The sequence below is a fragment of the Cherax quadricarinatus genome, chromosome 3 (genome assembly GCF_038502225.1).
Source record: "Cherax quadricarinatus isolate ZL_2023a chromosome 3, ASM3850222v1, whole genome shotgun sequence".
NCBI lineage: Eukaryota > Metazoa > Arthropoda > Malacostraca > Decapoda > Parastacidae > Cherax > Cherax quadricarinatus.
In genome coordinates, this window is record NC_091294.1 from 38348599 (window position 1) to 38372385 (window position 23787).

At 45.4% G+C, this 23787-nt stretch overlaps 1 protein-coding gene across 4 annotated transcripts in view; it reads right to left on the reverse strand.

Moving 5' to 3' along the window:
• LOC128684057 (uncharacterized) overlaps window positions 1-23787 on the reverse strand; it is a 513285-nt gene that overhangs the window by 93047 nt on the left and 396451 nt on the right. The window contains exon 6 of one of the 4 annotated variants that reach the window (XM_070091277.1): window positions 3341-3394. The exons of the other annotated variants lie outside the window; for them this stretch is intronic. Within the exon in view, the coding sequence (XP_069947378.1) occupies window positions 3341-3394 (54 nt within the window). The remainder of the gene's footprint in view (window positions 1-3340; window positions 3395-23787) is intronic. 4 annotated transcript variants of the gene reach the window in all.

Sequence of the window (23787 nt, forward strand, 5' to 3'; positions counted from 1 at the left end):
GGGTATATTCATCCTGGGTATATTCATCCTGGGTATATTCATCCTGAGTATATTCATCCTGAGTATATTCATCCTGGGTATATTCATCCTGGGTATATTCATCCTGAGTATATTCATCCTGGGTATATTCATCCTAAGTATATTCATCCTGAGTATATTCATCCTAAGTATATTCATCCTGGGTATATTCATCCTGGGTATATTCATCCTGAGTATATTCATCCTGGGTATATTCATCCTGAGTATATTCATCCTGGGTATATTCATCCTGGGGTATATTCATCCTGGGTATATTCATCCTGAGTATATTCATCCTGGGTATATTCATCCTGAGTATATTCATCCTGGGTATATTCATCCTAAGTATATTCATCCTGGGTATATTCATCCTGGGTATATTCATCCTGAGTATATTCATCCTGGGTATATTCATCCTGAGTATATTCATCCTGGGTATATTCATCCTGGGTATATTCATCCTGAGTATATTCATCCTGGGTATATTCATCCTGAGTATATTCATCCTGGGTATATTCATCCTAAGTATATTCATCCTGGGTATATTCATCCTGAGTATATTCATCTTGGGTATATTCATCCTGAGTATATTCATCCTGAGTATATTCATCCTGGGTAAATTCATCCTGGGTATATTCATCCTGGGTATATTCATCCTGGGTATATTCATCCTGGGTATATTCATCCTGAGTATATTCATCCTGGGTATATTCATCCTGGGTATATTCATCCTGGGTATATTCATCCTGGGTATATTCATCCTGGGTATATTCATCCTGGGTATATTCATCCTGGGTATATTCATCCTGGGTATATTCATCCTGGGTATATTCATCCTGGGTATATTCATCCTGGGTATATTCATCCTAAGTATATTCATCCTGGGTATATTCATCCTGAGTATATTCATCCTGGGTATATTCATCCTGAGTATATTCATCCTGAGTATATTCATCCTGGGTATATTCATCCTGGGTATATTCATCCTGGGTATATTCATCCTGGGTATATTCATCCTGGGTATATTCATCCTGAGTATATTCATCCTGGGTATATTCATCCTGGGTATATTCATCCTGGGTATATTCATCCTGGGTATATTCATCCTGGGTATATTCATCCTGGGTATATTCATCCTGGGTATATTCATCCTGGGTATATTCATCCTGGGTATATTCATCCTGAGTATATTCATCCTGGGTATATTCATCCTAAGTATATTCATCCTGGGTATATTCATCCTGAGTATATTCATCCTGGGTATATTCATCCTGAGTATATTCATCCTGAGTATATTCATCCTGGGTATATTCATCCTGGGTATATTCATCCTGGGTATATTCATCTTGGGTATATTCATCCTGGGTATATTCATCCTGGGTATATTCGTCCTGGGTATATTCATCCTGGGTATATTCATCCTGGGTATATTCATCCTGGGTATATTCATCCTGAGTATATTCATCCTGGGTATATTCATCCTGGGTATATTCATCCTGGGTATATTCATCCTGGGTATATTCATCCTGGGTATATTCATCCTGGGTATATTCATCCTGGGTATATTCATCCTGGGTATATTCATCCTGGGTATATTCATCCTTAGTATATTCATCCTGGGTATATTCATCCTAAGTATATTCATCCTGGGTATATTCATCCTGAGTATATTCATCCTAGGTATATTCATCCTGAGTATATTCATCCTGAGTATATTCATCCTGGGTATATTCATCCTGGGTATATTCATCTTGGGTATATTCATCTTGGGTATATTCATCCTGGGTATATTCATCCTGGGTATATTCGTCCTGGGTATATTCATCCTGGGTATATTCATCCTGGGTATATTCATCCTGGGTATATTCATCCTGGGTATATTCATCCTGGGTATATTCATCCTGACTATAATCATCCTGGGTATATTCATCCTGGGTATATTCATCCTGGGTATATTCATCCTGGGTATATTCATCCTGGGTATATTCATCCTGGGTATATTCATCCTGGGTATATTCATCCTGAGTATATTCATCCTGGGTATATTCATCCTAAGTATATTCATCCTGGGTATATTCATCCTGAGTATATTCATCCTGGGTATATTCATCCTGAGTATATTCATCCTGAGTATATTCATCCTGGGTATATTCATCCTGGGTATATTCATCCTGGGTATATTCATCCTGGGTATATTCATCCTGGGTATATTCATCCTGAGTATATTCATCCTGGGTATATTCATCCTGGGTATATTCATCCTGGGTATATTCATCCTGAGTACATTCATCCTGGGTATATTCATCCTGGGTATATTCATCCTGGGTATATTCATCCTGGGTATATTCATCCTGGGTATATTCATCCTGAGTATATTCATCCTGGGTATATTCATCCTGGGTATATTCATCCTGGGTATATTCATCCTGAGTACATTCATCCTGGGTATATTCATCCTGGGTATATTCATCCTGAGTATATTCATCCTGGGTATATTCATCCTGGGTATATTCATCCTGGGTATATTCATCCTGGGTATATTCATCCTGGGTATATTCATCCTGCAGTTCACTCTCCAGTGAACGATAAAGTCAAAATAATTAATGGGGTTCGATAACGTAATGCAAATTACTTTTGTTCTTAGGTTAATATTTCTGTTACGATTATTTTAGAATGGAATGTTTTCTTAACCTAAATTATAATTAACTTATTAATTTCCATGAAGAAAATTCTATTGAACTTTAATTAACTGCTAATGAACCTCCATTGAACTACTATTAAAATGCTATTGAACAACTGACAAACAACTAATGAACATCTAATGAACAACTATTGAACAACTACCAAAGAACTAATGAACATCTAATGAACAATTAATGAACAACTAATGAACAATTAATGAACAATTAGTGAACAACTAATGAACAATTAATGAACAACTAACGAACAACTAATGAGCATATAATGAACAACTATTGAACAACTGTGGTGAACAAGAGCAGTAAGACACAATATAAGCATTACTGATGTATCACCTGAGATAACTACGACTACATTAATCTATTAAATTCATTAAAAATATATTTAGAGCACTCCCTCTCTCTCTCTCTCTCTCTCTCTCTCTCTCTCTCTCTCTCTCTCTCTCTCTCTCTCTCTCTCTCTCTCTCTCTCTCTCTCTCTCTCTGTTTACACTTGCAAACTTATTAGCGATTAATACACTTGGCGAAATTAAGCGCAAAACAAATGAAACAAATCAGAATTTGAAGTCTAAAGAGAGAGAGAGAGAGAGAGAGAGAGAGAGAGAGAGCTTGGTATTACTTACTCAGAAGTTCAACCAGTCGACCTGATCCGCTTCTCGTGTACCTGCGAACTGACGCTGCGGAAAAAAATGGATAAAATAAAAGAGAAAGAGATAGCTTAAAAAAAAGAGACAAAAAGACAGGCGAAGAAAACATAAAAACAGGCAAAAGTTAATAGTATATTTTATACAAAAAAATATGCCAAAAAACTATTGAGAAATAAAGATAAGAGGTGATTCACATTATATTTATACTGTTGTAAAAAAAAAAAAATTGAAAAATAAAACGACCTTTAAAAGCTTTAAAACACTGAAATAATTCATAAAGATAGATAGAAAATCAATGAAAAACTTGGAGTGATGTGGACATCTATCTGACGAGGTTCGTGGAACAGCCGAAATATAACGACGTAATTGATGGCATGATTGACGGATCACGAGAAAGTCTTACGACAGAAGTTGTACACTCGATGTACAGGACGTGAGTCTTGTCTGAGAACCTCTGCCTCTCTCACTCGTGTTCTTCAATTATCAAGGTAATGAGGGAGGGAGAGAGGGAGAGAGGGAGAGAGGGAGAGAGGGAGAGAAGTTATCTTGAGGCTAGTGAGGAAGCTTGAGCCATGACATTAAAGATACTACCTTTCTCTTAATGTTCTCCAATGCGTTCCTATTTCCATGAGCTTCGTAACCCTAGTGAACCATACACAATAACAGCAAAACAATAGCAATAATAACAATATTAACAACAACAGCAATATCAGCGACAACAACAGCAACAATATCAGCAACAACAACAACAATATCAACAACAATAGCAACATCAACAACAACAACAACAACAACAACAAAAAAACATATCAACAACAGCAACTTTATCAACAACAACAACAACAACAACACTCTCTACAGCAGCAATATCAACAGTAACAATAACAATAACAAGTTGTGCAAGAAAGGTATAAAATACCGACAATATGAAAGTTAAGACACATGTGCAACATCTGGATATCTTTATTGTAGACGTTTCGCCATCCAGTGTGAACACTAACTACAAGGCCGAGGGACTGATTACCTCATCTTTTGTATATAGTTCTACTGTCTTCCTATTATGTCCTAGAATCTGTATTGATAAAGCCACTGGATGGCGAAACGTCTACAATAAAGATATCCAGATGTTGCACATGTGTCTTAACTTTCATATTGTCGGTATTTTATACCTTTTTTGCACAACTTGTCAGACACTGCAACATCATGGAATCTTGGTTCAGAGGACATCTACAAGACCTTCTTCACGGCTGCTGCAACTAACCCATCTCTTTGGGAAGGACCTACTTCCACTGGGGAATCCCGCCTACCAGTGACTATGCCCTCGTCTGCTGCCCGTCCCTATCCACTGACGCCTATATAACCACCAGTCTTCTTACCTTTGCTCCAGACTCTCCTCCACCACGATGCTGTGAACACTAACTCCAAGGCCGAGGGACTGATTACCTCATCTTTTGTATATAGTTCTACTGTCTTCCTATTATGTCCTAGAATCTGTATTGATAAAGCCACTGGATGGCGAAACGTCTACAATAAAGATATCCAGATGTTGCACATGTGTAATAACAATAACATCAACAACAGCAACAACATCAACAACAACAAGAATCTAAACAACAGCAACAACAAATACCATCTGTTTCAAAATTAACACATTAGCATCTATTCTGGCAAGATGTCATCAATTTGCGTGAGTGGTCAGTGTTCACCTGCGTGGTCATCTGACCTTGTTGTTGTTCACTACTTCTGTTATCTCTATTACTCCTAGTTAATTACAGTTCTTCAACCATTCAATGTCGGTATGTATACACCTGGTTGTTTCTCGCAGAACTTTGTGTGTGTGTGTGTGTGTGTGTATGTGTGTGTGTGTGTGTGTGTGTGTGTGTGTGTGTGTGTGTGTGTGTGTGTGTGTGTGTGTGTGTGTGTGTGTGTGTGTGTGTGTGTGGGTGTGTGTAATGTGTTGTGTGTGTGTGTGTGTGTGTGTGTGTGTGTGTGTGTGTGTGTGTGTGTGTGTGTGTGTGTGTGTGTGTGTGTGTGTGTGTGTGTGTGTGTGTGTGTGTGTGTGTGTGTGTGTGTGTGTGTGTGTGTGTGTGTGTGTGTGTGTGTGTGTGTGTGTGTGTGTGTGTGTGTGTGTGTGTGTGTGTGTATGTGTATATGTGTGTGTGTGTGTGTGTGTGTGTGTGTGTGTGTGTGTGTGGAGGGTCACTGCCTCGCCTCTGAGCCTACAAGTGACCCTCGTGACTTCTAGACACCTGGTTCCTGTGAGATATACTTGCCTCTGCTTCCAGAGGTAAACTATCTCACTGTATCTTTATTTGTAGACGTTTCGCCATCCAGTGACTTCATCAATACAAATTCAAGGACATAAAGTTGAACTATGTAAAAGAAACCTCATTTTTTGTATATAGTTTAAGTTTTTCCATTACGCCCTAGAATTTGTATTGATAAAGCCACTGGATGGCGAAACGTCTACAAATAAAGACACCCAGATGTTGCACATGTTTCTCATTCTCCATCTCGTCATTAATGTATACCATACATGAACCTCTCACTCCTTTAAATAAAACAGTGAGAAAATCTTACTTCTCTTCACCTGTCTAGGAGTTCGGTAAAATAAGAAGTGTAGAATGTACCTATATTTAATAAAGATACTTACGAATACGTTTACAGTCTGCATGAGAAATACTAGTAAAAACAGCAGACAAAAACGAAATACTTTTAGTACCTGATTGCGAGTTCATCAACCCGCACGCCAGATGCAAATAATTAACCCGTTGGTAATAATTGCAACGCCGGATTATTCTTCATAAAGTTGCTTCACACAAAACTTATAAACACTGGAGCGAGTATAAAATGTGCGAGTGGCCAAACACACGACCTAAAACACGGAACGGGTGGGGATCTGAACCCTTGGCAAGCTGAGTCCTGAAACTACACAGGTCAGTGCGGTAACCACTCGGTTCAGACCCCATAACTATTTCCTGAGTCACGACCCAAAGTAAACACAGTGCAAGTGTGTTTGTAGATACCATCTAGTCGAAGACAAAGGTAGGTAGGTAGGTATAATGTTTGTCAGGACAAGTGTTTCCTGACGCGGCTCTTAATCATATGATAACCCACAGCTGGAGCTTGTGGCCATCTGACCGAGGCCTTCCGCTGGCTTACCCCTCCACGCATTTAAAAATTATGATTATTATTAAAGCAAGTAACATAGACCGAAGACAAAGTTTACACAGTAAGAGCATGCAAGACAAGCCAGGGGGGGTAGGGGGTGGAAATCTTTAGTTCAAGTACTTTCACACTAATCGGTGCGTCATCAGGAGCTGTGCAATGCTGCAAGAGTAGCAACTGAAAAAATGAGAAGTTTTCTCAGAGTATCATAGCGTAGAGTAACACAAGTTCCAGCTTTTCTTAGAATATGAAAGGCACCAGCTGAAGATGAGTTACAGGGGGAAGGGGGACTGAAGATGAGTTACAGGGGAAGGGGGGACTGAAGATGAGTTACGGTGGAAGCGGGACTGAAGATGAGTTACAGGGGAAGGGGGGACTAAGATGAGTTACAGGGGGAAGGGGGACTAAAGATGAGTTACAGGGGAAGGGGGACTGAAAGATGAGTTACGGGGAAGGGGGACTGAAGATGAGTTACGGGGAAGGGGACTGAAGATGAGTTACGGGGTAAGGGGTGACTAAAGATGAGTTACGGGGGAAGGGGAGACTGAAGATGAGTTACAGGGGAAGGGGAGACTGAAGATGAGTTACAGGGGAAGGGGAGACTGAAGATGAGTTACAGGGGAAGGGGAGACTGAAGATGAGTTACAGGGGAAGGGGGGACTGAAGATGAGTTACGGGGGAAGGGGGACTGAAGATGAGTTACGGGGGAAGGGGGAGAAGATGAGTTCATGGGAAGGGGGACTGAAAGATGAGGTACAGGGAAGGGGGCACTGAAGATGAGGTACAGGGAAGGGGGCACTGAAGATGAGGTACAGGGGAAGGGGGGACTAAAGATGAGTTACGGGGGAAGGGGGGACTAAAGATGAGTTACGGGGGAAGGGGGGACTGAAGATGAGTTACGTGGGAAGGAGGGACTGAAGATGAGTTACGGGGGAAGAGGAGAATGAAGATGAGTTACAAGGGTAGGGGAAACTGAAGATGAGTTACAGGGGAAGGGGGACTGAAGATGAGTTACAGGGGAAGGGGGGATTGAAGATGAGTTACAAGGGTAGGGAAACTGAAGATGAGTTTCGGGGGAAGGGGAGACTGAAGATGAGTTACAGGGGAAGGGGAGACTGAAGATGAGTTACAGGGGAAGGGGAGACTGAAGATGAGTTACAGGGGAAGGGGGACTGGGGAAAGAGAGGCAGCACATAGACCTGTCTCAAATATCGAGAATTTCCAGCGGAAGTTACAGAGTCTGTCTGCTTCACCGAGTGTTGCTGCAGGAGCTGTGATGGAGGGAGTGAGGTTGTGAGGGAGGGAGGTTGTGAGGAAGTGAGGTTGTGAGGGAGGGAGGGTGGTTGTGATGGAGGGAGGGTGGTTGTGATGGAGGGAGGGTGGTTGTGATGGAGGGAGGGTGAGTGTGATGGAGGGAGGGTCGGTGTGATGGAGGGAGAGTGGTTGTGATGGAGGGAGGGTGAGTGTGATGGAGGGAGGGTGAGTGTGATGGAGGGAGGGTGGAGGGTGGGTGAGGAGGGTGGGTGATGGAGGGAGGGTGGAGGTGATGGAGGGGGGTGGATTGTGACGGAGGGATGGTGGTTGTGATGGAGGGAGGGTGAGTGTGATGGAGGGAGGGTCGGTGTGATGGGGAGGGTGGAAGTTGGGTTGACGGAGGTGATGGTGGTTGTGAGGGAGGTGGAGAGTGTATGTGATGGAGGGAGGGTGAGTGTGATGGAGGGAGGGTGGTTGTGACGGAGGGATTGTAGTTGTGATGGAGGGAGGATTGTTGTGATGGAGGGAGGGTGAGTGTGATGGAGGGAGGGTAGTTGTGACGGAGGTGATGGTGGTTGTGATGGAGGGAGTGTGAGTGTGATGGAGGGAGGGTGAGTGTGATGGAAGGAGGGTGAGTGTGATGGAGGGAGGGTCGGTGTGATGGAGGGATGGTGGTTGTGATGGGGGGAGGATGGTTGTGATGGAGGGAGGGTGAGTGTGATGGAGGGAGGGTGGTTGTGATGGAGGGAGGGTGAGTGTGATGGAGGGAGGGTGAGTGTGATGGAGGGAGGGTGAGTGTGATGGAGGGAGGGTGAGTGTGATGGAGGGAGGGTGAGTGTGATGGAAGGAGGTTGGTTGTGATGGAGGGAGGGTGGTTGTGATGGAGGGAGGGTGGTTGTGATGGAGGGAGGGTGGTTGTGATGGAGGGAGGGTGGTTGTGATGGAGGGAGGGTCGGTGTGATGGAGGGAGGGTGGTTGTGATGGAGGGAGGGTGAGTGTGATGGAGGGAGGGTGAGTGTGATGGAGGGAGGGTGGTTGTGATGGAGGGAGGGTGGTTGTGATGGAGGGAGGGTGGTTGTGATGGAGGGAGGGTGGTTGTGATGGAGGGAGGGTGGTTGTGATGGAGGGAGGGTCGGTGTGATGGAGGGAGGGTGAGTGCGATGGAGGGAGGGTGAATGTGATGGAAGGAGGGTGAGTGTGATGGAGGGAGGGTGGTTGTGATGGAGGGAGGGTCGTTGTGATGGAGGGAGGGTGAGGTGGAATAGGTATGTGAGGAGCTAAACAGGAGATTTAAGGAAGTTTTTACAGTAGAGACAGGAAGGGCTGTGGGAAGACAGCACAGAAGGGAACATCAAGAGGGAATATACCAACAAGTGTTGGATGACATACGAACAACCGAGGAGGAGGTGCAGAAGCTGCTAAGTCACCTTGATACCTCAAAGGCGATGGGACCGGACATCATCTCCCCATCGGTCCTTAGAGAAGGAGCAGAGATGCTGTGCGTGCCCATAACCACAATCTTCAACACATCCCTTGAAACTGGGCAACTACCTGAGAAATGGAAGACAGCAAATGTAGTCCCCATATTTAAGAAAGGAAACAGAAATGAGGCACTAAACTACAGACCTGTGTCTCTGACATGTATTGTGTGCAAAGTCATGGAGAAGATTATCAGGAGGAGAGTGGTCGAACACCTGGAACGGAACAAGATTATAAATGAAAACCAGCATGGGTTCATGGAAGGCAAATCCTGTGTCACAAACCTTCTGGAGTTTTATGACAAGGTAACAGAAGTAAGACACGAGAGAGAGGGGTGGGTTGATTGCGTTTTCCTAGACTGCAAGACCTTTGACACAGTTCCCCACAAGAGATTAGTGCAGAAGCTGGAGGATCAGGCGCATATAACAGGGAGGGCACTGCAATGGATAAGGGAATACCTGACAGGGAGGCAGCAACGAGTCATGGTAAGTGAAGAGGTATCACAGTGGGAGCCTGTAACGAGCGGAGTCCCACAGGGGTCAGTTCTAGGACCAGTGCTATTTTTGATATATGCGAACGACATGATGGAAGGAATAGACTCTGAAGTGTCCCTATTCGCAGATGATGTGAAGTTGATGAGAAGAATTAAATCGGATGAGGATGAGGCAGGACTGCAAAGAGACCTGGACAGGCTGGACATGTGGTCCAGAAACTGGCTTCTCGAATTCAACCATGCCAAATGCAAAGTCATGAAGATTGGGGAGGGGCAAAGAAGACCGCAGACAGAGTATAGGCTAGGTGAACAAAGACTACAGACCTACGGAGAAAACCTTTGGGGTGACCATACAAAGACTACAGACCTCTCAGAGAAAGACCTTTGGGGTGACCATAACACCGAGCACGTCACCGGAGGCACACATCAACCAAATAACTGCTGCAGCATACGGGCGCCTGGCAAACCTGAGAATAGCGTCTGATACCTTAATAAGGAATCGTTCAAGACACTGTACACTGTGTATGTTAGTCCCATACTGGAGTATGCAGCACCAGTCTGGAACCCACACCCTAGTCAAGCACGTCAAGAAGTTAGAGAAAGTACAAAGGTTTCGCAACAAGGCTAGTCCCAGAGCTCAGGAATGTCGTACGAGGAAAGGTTGAGGGAAATCGGACTGACGACACTGGAGGACAGAAGGGTCAGGGAAGACATGATAACGACATACAAGATACTGCGGGGAATAGACAAGGTGGACAGAGATAGGATGTTCCAGAGAGGGGACACAGAAACAAGGGGTCACAACTGGAAGCTGAAGACTCAGACGAGTCACAGGGACGTTAGGAAGTATTTCTTCAGTCATAGAGTCGTCAGGAAGTGGAATAGCGTAACAAGTGAAGTAATGGAGGCAGGAACAACACATAGTTTTAACAAGAGGTATGACAAAGCTCAGGAAGCAGAGAGGGAGAGGACCTAGAAGCGATCAATGAAGAGGCGGGGCCAGGAGCTGAGTCTCGACCTCTGCAACCACAATTAGGTGAGTACAATTAGGTGAGTACACACAGAAAGACGGAAAGGTGTGGTACACCACCAAGTGCTGGACACAGTACACACAACCGAGGAAGAAGTGAAGAGGCTTATGAGTGAGCTAGATACCTCAAAGGCAATGGGGCCAGATAACATCTCCCCATGGGTCCTGAGAGAGGGAGCAGAGGCGCTATGTGTACCCCTAACAACAATATTCAATACATCTATTGAAACATGGAGATTGCCTGAGGCATGGAAGACAACAAATGTAGTCCCAATCTTTAAAAAAGGAGACAGACATGAAGCACTAAACTACAGACCAGTGTCACTGACATGCAGAAGATTATCAGGAGAAGAGTGGTGGAACACCAAGAAAGGAATGATCTCATCAACATCAGCCAACATGGTTTCAGGGACGGGAAATCCTGTGTCACAAACCTACTGGAGTTCTATGGCATGGTGACAGCAGTAAGACAAGAGAGAGAGGGGTGGGTGGTTTGCATATTCTTGGACTGCAAGAAGGCGTTTGACACAGTTCCACACAAGAGATTAGTGCAAAAACTGGAGGACCAAGCAGGGATAACAGGGAAGGCACTACAATGGATCAGGGAATACTTGTCAGGAAGACAGCAGCGAGTCATGGTACGTGGCGAGGTGTCAGAGGGGTGTACCTGTGACCAGAGGGGTCCTGGCCAGGGGTCAGTCCTAGGACCAGTGCTGTTTCTGGTATTTGTGAACGACATGACGGAAGGAATAAACTCCGAGGTGTCCCTGTTTGCAGATGACGTGAAGTTGATGAGAAGAATTCATTCGATCGAAGACCAGGAAGAACTACAAAGGGATCTGGACAGGCTGCAGACCTGGTCCAGCAATTGGCTCCTGGAGTTCAATCTCACCAAGTGCAAAGTCATGAAGATTGGGGAAGGGCAAAGAAGACCGCAGACGGAGTACAGTCTAGGGGGCCAGAGACTACAAACCTCACTCAAGGAAAAAGATCTTGGGGTGAGTATAACACCAGGCACATCTCCTGAGGCTCACATCAACCAAATAACTGCTGCCTAGCAAACTTCAGAACAGCATTCCGACATCTTAATAAGGAATCGTTCAGGACCCTGTATACCGTGTACGTTAGGCCCATGTTGTAGTATGCGGCACCTGTTTGGAACCCACACCTAGCCAAACACGTAAAGAAACTAGAGAAAGTGCAAAGGTTTGCAACAAGACTAGTCCCAGAGCTAAGAGGTATGTCCTACGAGGAGAGGTTAAGGGAAATCAACCTGAAGACACTGGAGGACAGGAGAGATAGGGGGGACATGATAACGACATACAAAATACTGAGAGGAATTGACAAGGTGGACAAAAACAGGATGTTCCAGATATTGGACACAGTAACAAGGGGACACAGTTGGAAGTTGGAGACACAGATGAATCACAGAGATGTTAGGAAGTATTTCTTCAGCCACAGATTAGTCAGGAAGTGGAATAGTTTGGGAAGCGTTGTAGTGGAGGCAGGATCCATACATAGCTTTAAGCAGAGGTATGATAAAGCTCACGGCACAGGGAGAGTGACCTAGTAGCGGCCAGTAAAGAGGCGGGGCCAGGAGCTTGGACTCGACTCCCGCAACCTCAACTAGGTGAGTACAACTAGGTGAGTATACACACACACACACACACACACACACACACACGCGCGTTATCGATGTAGGAGAACCAGGACCATTCACTGGATGTATCGATGTTCTATAACAAGTTAATTTCGTTATTACCAAGACGATAAAGGGGGAAATAGCAGGTCCTTAGGATTAGATAGATAGATTGATAAATAGATAGATAAATAGATAGATAGATATGTAGGTAGATTAGAGAGATAGAGAAAGGGAGAGAGAAAGAGAGAGAGAGAGAGAGAGAGAGAGAGAGAGAGAGAGAGAGAGAGAGAGAGAGAGAGAGAGAGAGAGAGAGAGAGAGAGAGAGAGAGAGAGAGAGAGAGAGAGAGAGAGAGAGAGAGAGAGAGAGAGAGAGAGAGAGAGAGGGAGAGAGAGAGAGAGTGAGAGAGAGAGAGAGAGAGAGAGAGAGAGAGAGAGAGAGAGAGAGAGAGAGAGAAAGAGAGAGAGAGAGAAAGGGATATGGGTTGCCTTTTTGTTATGTACAAGGCCTATATTGTCAGAGTACCACACTTGTCTCCACTTCCAGGTCAGCGAGAAGTGAGTTTCTACACCACAAGACGGGCAGCCAGCAGCAACTTCACTCTGGCTGTAACCTTCTCCAGAACATCACTTCATCTTAGATCATTTATTCCTAGGATGACTCGAGTCTGGAACATGTTCTTACAAGATAATGACATCAACGAAATATAGTCAATTGATCAAATAGCTGACCCACAGATAGCTCCAACTTCATCCTGTTCCCAACTTGTCTGTCCCAGTACAATAAAAAAAAGAGGCTTGTAAAAGAGGTGATGTAGGTAACAGCTCTTATTTTACCCCCCCCTTTTTTTTTACCTTTCATAGTATGTTATCTGCTATCATACTTAGATTTTTTATCTTTTTTTGTAATGCACATTTCTTGTACACTATTTGTATGAGTCCTCTGAGCCAGTGTACTTTTCTACGCATTTTAATCAAAGTTTTCTTTGTACTGAATAATGCTGTAGTCACTGTTTTGTGGTGATCCTCCCGTCCCACCTGACTGGATAATGTTGGAAACCATTGTCAGGCCTAACTTCTGTAAGTTAATCCCATAGGTAGCGGGAATGACATTCTTGTGGCAGAAAGGTGTCTGCTAGCATGCTGACAAATCAGTAATAATAATAATAATAATAATAATAATAATAATAATAATCTTGTAGTTCTACAAGTATATGGGACAACTATTGCAGACGTAGTTCACAACATTGGCATACTATACAGAAAGTTCCTGGTTGTACCGAGCTTCTCACACCCAGGTGCCTACTTATTGATAGTTGAATAAAGACAGCAGGTTTTGCCAGTGCCGGGGATCGACTGTGACTTGACAGTGGTCCAGGAGGGACCGAAACGTCGTCAGAGGGTTCACAGGTCACGGTGTAAAGGAAAAGGTTAGACAAAGTTTGTTTTATTTGACTGACTGTAGTTCGGTTGTGGAGGTCTTCAGTACCCTCTCTCTCTCTCTCCCTCTCTCTCTCTCTCTCTCTCTCTCTCTCTCTCTCTCTCTCTCTCGAAAGAGAGAGAGAACCAGAGAGAGAGAGAGGCAGTATGTAGCGCCATATAGCGAAGGATTTCTCCTAATTTTTCTGTTTCGTCATTTATCGTCTTTCCTTCTTATTCTTTTGGGTTTCTGTTCTCAGTTTTTCTCTCTTCAGGAGCGTCTGTTGTCTCTTCAGGTACAGTGAAGAGACCGCAATGGAGTCTACGTCAAAATTAGTGTTGGGATATCGTAGTGTTTTGAAAGCTCCAGTTCTTAACTGGGTTGTTTACCTTGTCCCTTCGTCTTCAACTTTACGCATTTTTAACCTCCTTGTTTCCTCCTGGTGCTCAGTTCTTGGGTTGGTTCCACGTGGAGAGAGAGAGAGAGAGAGAGAGAGAGAGAGAGAGAGAGAGAGAGAGAGAGAGAGAGAGAGAGAGAGAGAGAGCTGATGGGAACGGGATTTAGCTTACAAATTCAGATTACTCTCTACGTTCCGGAGGTCCCTGAACGACCTTGCAGCATTTACACCTCCTGGTCAACCGTTGCTCAGCTTACCTACGAGATGCCTGTGATACGTGGTGACGCTCGTTTCCAAGTTACCTTCATAGTTACCCATAGTTATCTTCATAGTTACTTTCATAGTTACTTTCATAGTCACTTTCATAGTTACCTTCATAGTTACCTTCATAGTCTCAGTCTTGTGCCTACCAATATTGTATTACAAGTCAACGACGTTATTTGTGTTTCATTGTACTGACCTGTGGTGGCTCCTGTGTTCTAAGATAATTTATTTTATATTTAGCTTTGGTTATTCTGATTATTATTATGTCTTTCTTCTTTTAGGTTAGTTTTATTTAATAAAGACCTTGTTAAAATTATCCCTTAATTTATTTGACTTTTCCTCTCTCTCTCTCTCTCTCTCTCTCTCTCTCTCTCTCTCTCTCTCTCTCTCTCTCTCTCTCTCTCTCTCTCTCTCTCTCTCTCTCTCTCTCTCTCTCTCTCTCTCTTTCTCTCTCTCTCTCTCTCTCTCTCTCTCTCTCTCTCTCTCTCTCTCTCTCTCTCTCTCTCTCTCTCTCTCTCTCTCTCTCTCTCTCTCTCTCTCTCTCTCTTTGTCTTATTTATCAGTTATGGGAGGTGACGCCGCCGGGGCAGACGACAACTAGAGATGACGCCGCCGGGGCAGACGACAACTAGAGGTGACGCCGCCGGGGCAGACGACAACTAGAGGTGATGTTCCCCGGGGCAGACGACAACTAGAGGTGACGCCGCCGGGGCAGACGACAACTAGAGGTGACGCCGCCGGGGCAGACGACAACTAGAGGTGACGCCGCCGGGGCAGACGACAACTAGAGGTGATGTTCCCCGGGGCAGACAACAACTGAGGTGACGCTAAAGCAGACAATAGCTAACGATAATGCTAAGGGAGACGAAAGCTAGAAGTGTCGCCAGATAACAACCAGGGGTGACATCAGGGCAGACGTCACAGGGACAACGGCAGAGTGACAAGTCAGCTGTCGAGGTAAACAAAAGATGGGCAGGTAGGGGGGAGGGGGAAGAGGAGGGAGAAGGGGAGGGGGAAGGGTGGAAGGCAGGTGTCAGCGAGATCCACTATCTAAATTAACCTGCCACCTGTTGCTCTTCCTTCCCTCTTCCTCCTCCTCCTCCTCCTCCTCCTCCTCCTCCTCCTCCTCCTCCTCCTCCTCCTCCTCCTTCTCCTCCTCCTCCTCCTCCTCTTCTTCTTCTTCCTCCTCCTTCTCCTCCTCCTCCTGGTGGCCCTTTGATGTGCTGTGTCACACCTGTGACCTACTGTGGCCCCTTTCACCAACAAAGTCTTATCTTGAGCCAGACTTCCTTGTTGACTGCCTGGTCTGCCTGGTTGTTGTTGCTAGCGGCTTTCGGAGCTAACACAGGCTGGCTGATCCAACACTTGTTTCCTCCAGTTTCCTCTCTAAAAAACGTCCACACTGATTCCGCCACAGTGTTTCTTATATCTGGTGGTGCCTATGGCAGCCCATCCTATGACAGCCCAGTCAATGGCAGCCTTACCTATAGCAGCCCTACCTACGGCAGCCCAGCGTATGATAACCCTACCTATGGCAGCCCTACCTATGGCAGCCCTACCTATGGCAGCCCTACCTATGGCAACCCTACCTACGGCAACCCTACCTAAGGCAGCCCTACCTATGGCAGCCCAGCCTATGATAGTCCTACCTATGGCAGCCCCGCGTATGATAACCCTACCTATGGCAGCCCAGCCTATTATAGCCCTACCTATGGCAGCCTTACCTATGGCAGTCCAGCCTATGATAACCCTATCTATGGCAGCCCTACCTATGGCAGCCCAATCTATGATAGTCCTATCTATGGCAGCCCTACCTATGGCAGGCCAACCTATGATAGCCCTATCTATGGCAGCTTTACCTATGGCAGCCCTACCTATGGCAGCACTTTTTTTCTGCGCTTATTCTTCAATTATTTCCATATTCTCACTGCAGTCACTTGGCACAGCAGGACGAAAACTGGGGACTTTATCCTTCAGTATTTTCCAGGTCTCAGACCAGGCTGCGGGGGCGTTGACCCTGAAACCCTCTCCAGGTATGTTCCACGTATATATTTTCTGACATTCACAGAAATAACTCCCACACTTCCGCAAGAAACTTAAGATGACATTTCGGTCGGTCCTAGACCACTGTTATTGGTCCAGCCCCTTTCCTGTGTTTTTATTTTTCATGTAACTCTCTTCGCCTCAGCAGAAAGTATTTTTCAAGTACACTGAGGTGTTGCCATTAGTTTGAATGCATCCCCATAAATGCTACCATTAAAAAATTACCTTAATATTTTTCCTGTTTCTTCTCCCTCCAACTTTTCGATTATATTTCGCTCGAGACTCATGAACGCTTCATTCAATCACCCTGAAAATTTCAACACTTGTGTACGGTAACGGAGACTAAATTCTTGGAACAATTGACATGTTCTATTTCCATGTAACCAAAGCTGTCCCAGCGTCCTGGTATTGTTCGAATAACTTCTAAAAATCATCAGTGACGGAGCTTCAAACGATGGTGACAAAAGATTCGGCAACGCCGGAAAGTGAGTCATATCTGTAAGTGCAGATTTGATCTTTTTATGTGTAAAATAGTGTAAAATTGTTGTTCCCGTTAAATTTCTTTCAATAATTTTCAGTTTATCTCTTCTGAACGTCTTCAGCATTTAATGGCTGATGCTTATTAGAGGTAAGATATTGCCTGTTAAGTTTCGTTTGTAGGCGCGAGTTGGAGGCAGTTTTCTTGTCTTCCACCAACTTCCTTCAAAGATTTTCGTTTTTAACTTCTGGACGCCATATCTGACCAGCCTCAGATTTTCAACCATGGTGAACTATGTCTAGGGGAATATTCATGGAACACTCAGCATGTGCAGTTGCCCTTTCCTTAATTGTACATGGGCCATTCGCGATTTTCGATTCCATGCCATTACCTTGAAAAGCCTATCCTGATCACTTTCATGCGTTAAACTCTGTTTATCCTACTTGAAAGAATGTTTGCATTGTTATTTGAATGTGGAGGCGCCATTTTACCAGTGTTAATTTCGAAACGGCACGACAGTATTTTTCACTAAGGATTTAGAGTATGTTTCTCCTGAATGATATCAAGCTGTGAGAGCAGAGCCGTGTTATGGACGCGGCTGACAAAGTTATGTGTAGAACATCATTATCAGTGATACTTATTTTGAAAACATAACCTCTCGTTGTGCTGGACTCATGTGAGGTTTCTTGTTTTGGTTACTCACTTTTCTTGTACTCTCACTTTCACTTCTCACTCTTCCGCTCATCCCTCACCCCCCATCACCATCTCTCACGTCTTCTCATCCCTCAATTCCCCTCAGTATCCTTGTTAAAAACTCGCATCCCACCAGACCAAAAGTTAGACAGCCAGCCTGATAGGAGCATCTTTTGTCAAGTGTAGCTTTTTTTTTATATAGAACTGTCAGCTAGAATAGTATGGGTAGTAGGTGGGTAGTATGCCAGCAGGAGACAGTTCTTGGTAACTACCATCATTAATGATCAAAAGTCTCGAAGAACTGATAGATTTTTAAAGACTCTTTAATAGGAAACAAGAAAATCCTGGGGGATAAATTATTTACGATGACTATTATGAACTTCAACTTTGCACATCAAAATTTCTTACAGAGTTAATGAAGTTAAAACGTAGGCGAGAAAGATGCATCATAATCTACACCTGGAAGATAATGGAGGGACTGATCCCAAATCTGTACATTGAAATCACTACTTGGCAGACGGTACAGGACACCTCAGTGAAAAGTAGGACAGCGATTAATACATTGAGAGAAAAGTGTTATGGACCACGACTCTTCAACACTCTTCCTTCATGCATGAGAGGCGATTACTAACACACTCCTAGCCGTCTTTGAGAAGGAACTAGACAAATTCCTCAAAAACGGTTCCTGATCAGCCGGGTTGTGATTCATAGGTTGGACAGCAGGCGGCGGGCAGTAACTGCTTGATTGATCATGCCAGCAACCAGAAAGCCTGGTCTAGGACCAGGTGACCTCCAGAAGCAACTCCAGGTAATGATCAAATGATACATAACGCTGCATAGTTCCACACAGGATCCAGTTTACATCTGAAGTTAGTGAGGTTTTCATAAAACTTCCAGACAATATCACAAATATTAACCTACTTTACCCCTCTCAAAATACCTGACAGCAACGTCACGTTCAGAGACACAGACAAGAACTAAATCTGTGCTTGACACTAACCGATGTGTCAGGTTAGTTTAGGTTACGTAAAGTTCTTCAGGAAACATGACAAGTGTTTCATGATGCGAGTCTTCGTCAAATGATGACCTGCCACTGTAGCTTTTGATCATCTGGCCGAGGCCTTCCGCTGGCTTACCGGTCCACCCCATTAAAAATTAAGATGCACACGTGCATGTGTAACACTAACCTGGAAGCAACTGTCTCAGGGACTTAAACACAAACGTATGTGAAACACTAGCCTGGAAGCTACTGTCTCAGGGGCTTAAACACAAACGTATGTGAAACACTAGCCTGGAAGCTACTGTCTCAGGGGCTTAAACACAAACGTATGTGAAACACTAGCCTGGAAGCAACTGTCTCAGGGACATAAATACACACTTGTGTGTAACACTAACCTGGAAACAACTATGTCTCAGGGCCTGATACAAGCCTGAGCTTATAACATATGACACTGTGCCCTTGGAAACCAAAGTTTAAAGTGTAATGAGACTACGATGGGTCGGTAGTGTAAGTGAGACAACAGACTAGGCTGAAGATCCCAACCCACTGACGAATGATAGAGTCGTGCGAACTGGAACAATACCACTAACTCTGCCTCTCTCAGAATAGTTAGCAAAGTTAAGAGAAGACAAACAGTGGTTTACCATTGGTACCATTCTCGAATAATCCCACACAACAATAGACCTTAATGACACGAAAACTGGCGCCTCAGAACCGTAAAACCTAATCTACGACATATATATACGTGAATACACGACTTGAAGTGAATGTCTCCGTTCTGGCAGAGAATGATGACAGTATGACCAACCACGCCGGGAATGATGATAGAATGACTACTATAGTCTTGAATAATGATATAATGGCCACGCTAGCCTCGAATGATCGTCATGGCTGTGAGTGACGATAGAATGATCGTCATGGCTGTGAGTGACGATAGAATGATCGTCATGGCTGTGAGTGACGATAGAATGATCGTCATGGCTGTGAGTGACGATAGAATGATCGTCATGGCTGTGAGTGACGATAGAATGATCGTCATGGCTGTGAGTGACGATAGAATGATCGTCATGGCTGTGAGTGACGACAGAATGATCGTTATGGCTGTGAGTGACGATAGAATGATCGTCATGACTGTGAGTGACGATAGAATGATCGTCATGGCTGTGAGTGACGATAGAATGATCGTCATGGCTGTGAGTGACGATAGAATGATCGTCATGGCTGTGAGTGACGATAGAATGATCGTCATGGCTGTAAGTGTCGATAGAATGATCGTCATGGCTGTGAGTAACGATAGAATGATCGTCATGGCTGTGAGTGACGATAGAATGACCGTCATGGCTGTGAGTAACGATAGAATGATCGTCATGGCTGTGAGTGACGATAGAATGATCGTCATGGCTGTAAGTGTCGATAGAATGATCGTCATGGCTGTGAGTGACGATAGAATGATCGTCATGGCTGTGAGTGACGATAGAATGATCGTCATGGCTGTGAGTGACGATAGAATGATCGTCACGATTGAGGAAGATGTTGTTCGCAAGAGCCACTCACTCACTCACTCACTCACCACCACCACCTCACCACCTCATTCACTCACCTCACCACTCACCACCTCCACCACCACCCTCCACCTCACTCACCCACCATCCCACTCACTCACCACACCCACTCACCACCTCCACCCTCACCCTCCACCTCCCACTCCACCTCCACCTCCTCCACTCCACTCACACTCCACCCACTCACCTCACCCTCCACCACCCACCCACCTCCACCCTCACCCACTATACACACCACCACCACCCACCTCCACCCTCACTCAGCCACTCACCCTCTCCACCCACCTCCCACCCTCACTCACCCACCACCTACCACCCATCCACCTACTCCACCTCCACCACTCACCCTCACTCACTCACCTCCACCACCACCACCTCACCCCTCCCACCCACCACTCACTCCACCCACCTCACCTCCTACCACCCACTCCACCCACCTCACCCACCCCCATCCCACCCTCCACTCACTCACCCACCTCACTCACTCACTCACCACCTCCACCACCTCCACCTCCACCACCACCCACTCACCTCACCACCACACCACCACCTCACACCTCACCCACCCACTCACCACCACTCCTCACCACCCCACCCTCACCACCTCCACCTCACCCTCCACTCATCACCTCACACCCTCACACTCACCACTCACCTCCACCCTCACCTACCCACTCACCACCCACTCCTACCACTCACCACCACTCCACCTCCACCTCCACCCTCCACCACCCCCTCACCACCTCACTCCACTCACCCTCCACCACCACCCACCACTCACCACTCACCCCTCACTCCACTCACTCCACCCATCACCCACCCACCTCACCCACCCACACTCACCTCCACTCCACCTACCACACCTCCACCCACCTCCACTCCACCACTCACCTCACCTCCACCACTCACCCACCCTCACCTCCTACACTCACCCACTCACCACCATCCACTCCACTCACCTCACCTACTCACTCCCACCTCACACCACTCACTCACTCACCACCTCCACCACCTCACCTCCACACTCACCACCACCACCCCTCACCCACTCACCACCTCACCCTCACCACCACCATTCACCCTCACCCACCCACCTCACCTCCATACCTACCTACTCCCACTCCACCTCCACCTCACCTCCACTCACTCCATCACCACCCCTCCACTCACCACCTCCACTCACTCCACTCACCTCCACCCACCACTCACCACTCACCTCACTCACCCACCACCACTCACCTCACCTCCACCTCACCACCACCACTCACTCACCCACCTCTCCACCACCACCACCACCACTCACCATCCACCTCACCCACCATCCACTCCACCCACACTCCACCACACCCCTCACCCACCTCACCTCACCCTCACTCACCCACACCTCACCTCACCCACCTCCCACTCACCACCCACCCCACCACCACCACCCTCACCCTCCCCCCTCCACCCACTCACCTCACCCACCAGTCCTGACTCCCTCTCATCCCCCCAAAAACCCCTACCTCACTTTCCCCTTACCACCTCATACTAACTCTTCACCAGCCCTCATCACCTCTCATTCCACCTGGAGTCACCACCAACCTCCCCACCCCCTCCCTCCCTCTCTCTTTCTCTCTCTCTCTCTCTGTCTCTCTCTCTCTCTCCCCTCACACCCCTCTCCTTCACCCCATCCTCCCCTCCACTTTTGGCAGGAGCTTAATAGGGTAAATGACTGTGTCTATATACATTCCTCACCCCCCTCCTTCCTACTCCTCCTTCTTACCCCTCCTCCTCCTCCTCACCTATTCCCCTCCTATTCCTCTTTCTCCTCCCCTTCCTCTTCCCCTCTCGCTTATCATTGGCACTTTCACTTCTTCTACACCCAGTTTTATTTGCTTTCCCCTCCGCCACTTCTCTGCCACTTCAGCCACTTCCTGACCCAGTTTCCCTTCCTTCACGGCCCCTCGAGGGAGGTTCCTTGACGCTGGTGATGGGCTCTTGATCTTGCGAATTGGATCTGTGCTCCAGTTCCCTGAATTGAGTCTGGATACCTTACATTCTTCCCCCCCCCCTACATGCGCTATATAATCCTACGGGTTTAGCGCTCCCCCATGATTATCATACTTATAAAATCTTCATTCACGTCTCTTCCCACTTGTTCCACTCGTTCAAATATTATCTTACACTTAAGTGTAACGTAATATTTGAACTCCACAAATATACCTTCATTTGCAAGTCTCTGAGAGACACCAGCTGTGAGACACCAGCTGTGAGACACCAGCTGTGAGGAAGTTGGTGTTGTACAGGTTTGCTGCTTCTTATCTCTCCCTCTCTTCTCCCTCCTCCCCCTTCTCATCTCCCTTTCCCCTCTACCCATATATATATATATATATATATATATATATATATATATATATATATATATATATATATATATATATATATATATATATATATATATATATATATATATATATATATATATATATATTTATATATATGTATACACACAGCCGTCTTAATTAGGGCACTTATCAGAGTAGTTATAAAATCCTTTGTTAAGTCTACCAATTATAGTAATTGATATCATTATGGTAGCCAGTCACGAGACGAGACGCTATCACTGCATCAGCCAATCAGAAGAGACCACTCACTTGCACTTATCAATCCCTGGAGAGCACTCAGTTACATTATCCAATCACAGTGAACCACCCGCATCACCTTAGCCAATCAGAGTGAAAACTCCGTTACATTAACCAATCAGAGCGAATTATTTTGTTAAATTATTATAATGAGGATTAACCGCTGCATTATATTAGAAAATAGCATTGGAGCGTACTGTCTCATCCATCAATCACAAGTAACCCCTCTAATGCACCAACCAATCACAAGTAACCCCTCTAACGCATCAACCAATCACAAGTAACCCCTCTAACGAAGCAACCAATCACAAGTAACCCCTCTAAAGCATCAACTAATCACAAGCAACCCCTCTAATGCACCAACCAATCACAAGTAACCCCTCTAAAGCATCAACTAATCACAAGTAACCCCTCTAACGCATCAACCAATCACAAGTAACCCCTCTAACGAAGCAACCAATCACAAGTAACCCCTCTAAAGCATCAACTAATCACAAGTAACCCCTCTAACGCATCAACCAATCACAAGTAACCTCTCTAACGCATCAACCAATCACAAGTAACCTTTCTAACGCATCAACCAATCACAAGGTTGTTCTTCAACTCTATATATCCTTGGTTAGGTCTCATTTAGACTATGCTGCTCAGCTCTGGTCACCGTATTACAGAATGGATATAAATGCTCTGGAAAACGTACAGAGGCGGATGACAAAGATGATCCCATGTATCAGAAATCTTCCCTATGAGGATAGACTGAGGTCCCTGAATCTGCACTCTCTCGAAAGGCGTAGAATTAGGGAGGATATGATCGAGGTGTATAAATGGAAAACAGGAATAAATAAAGGGGATGTAAACAGTGTGCTGAAAATTTCCAGCCAA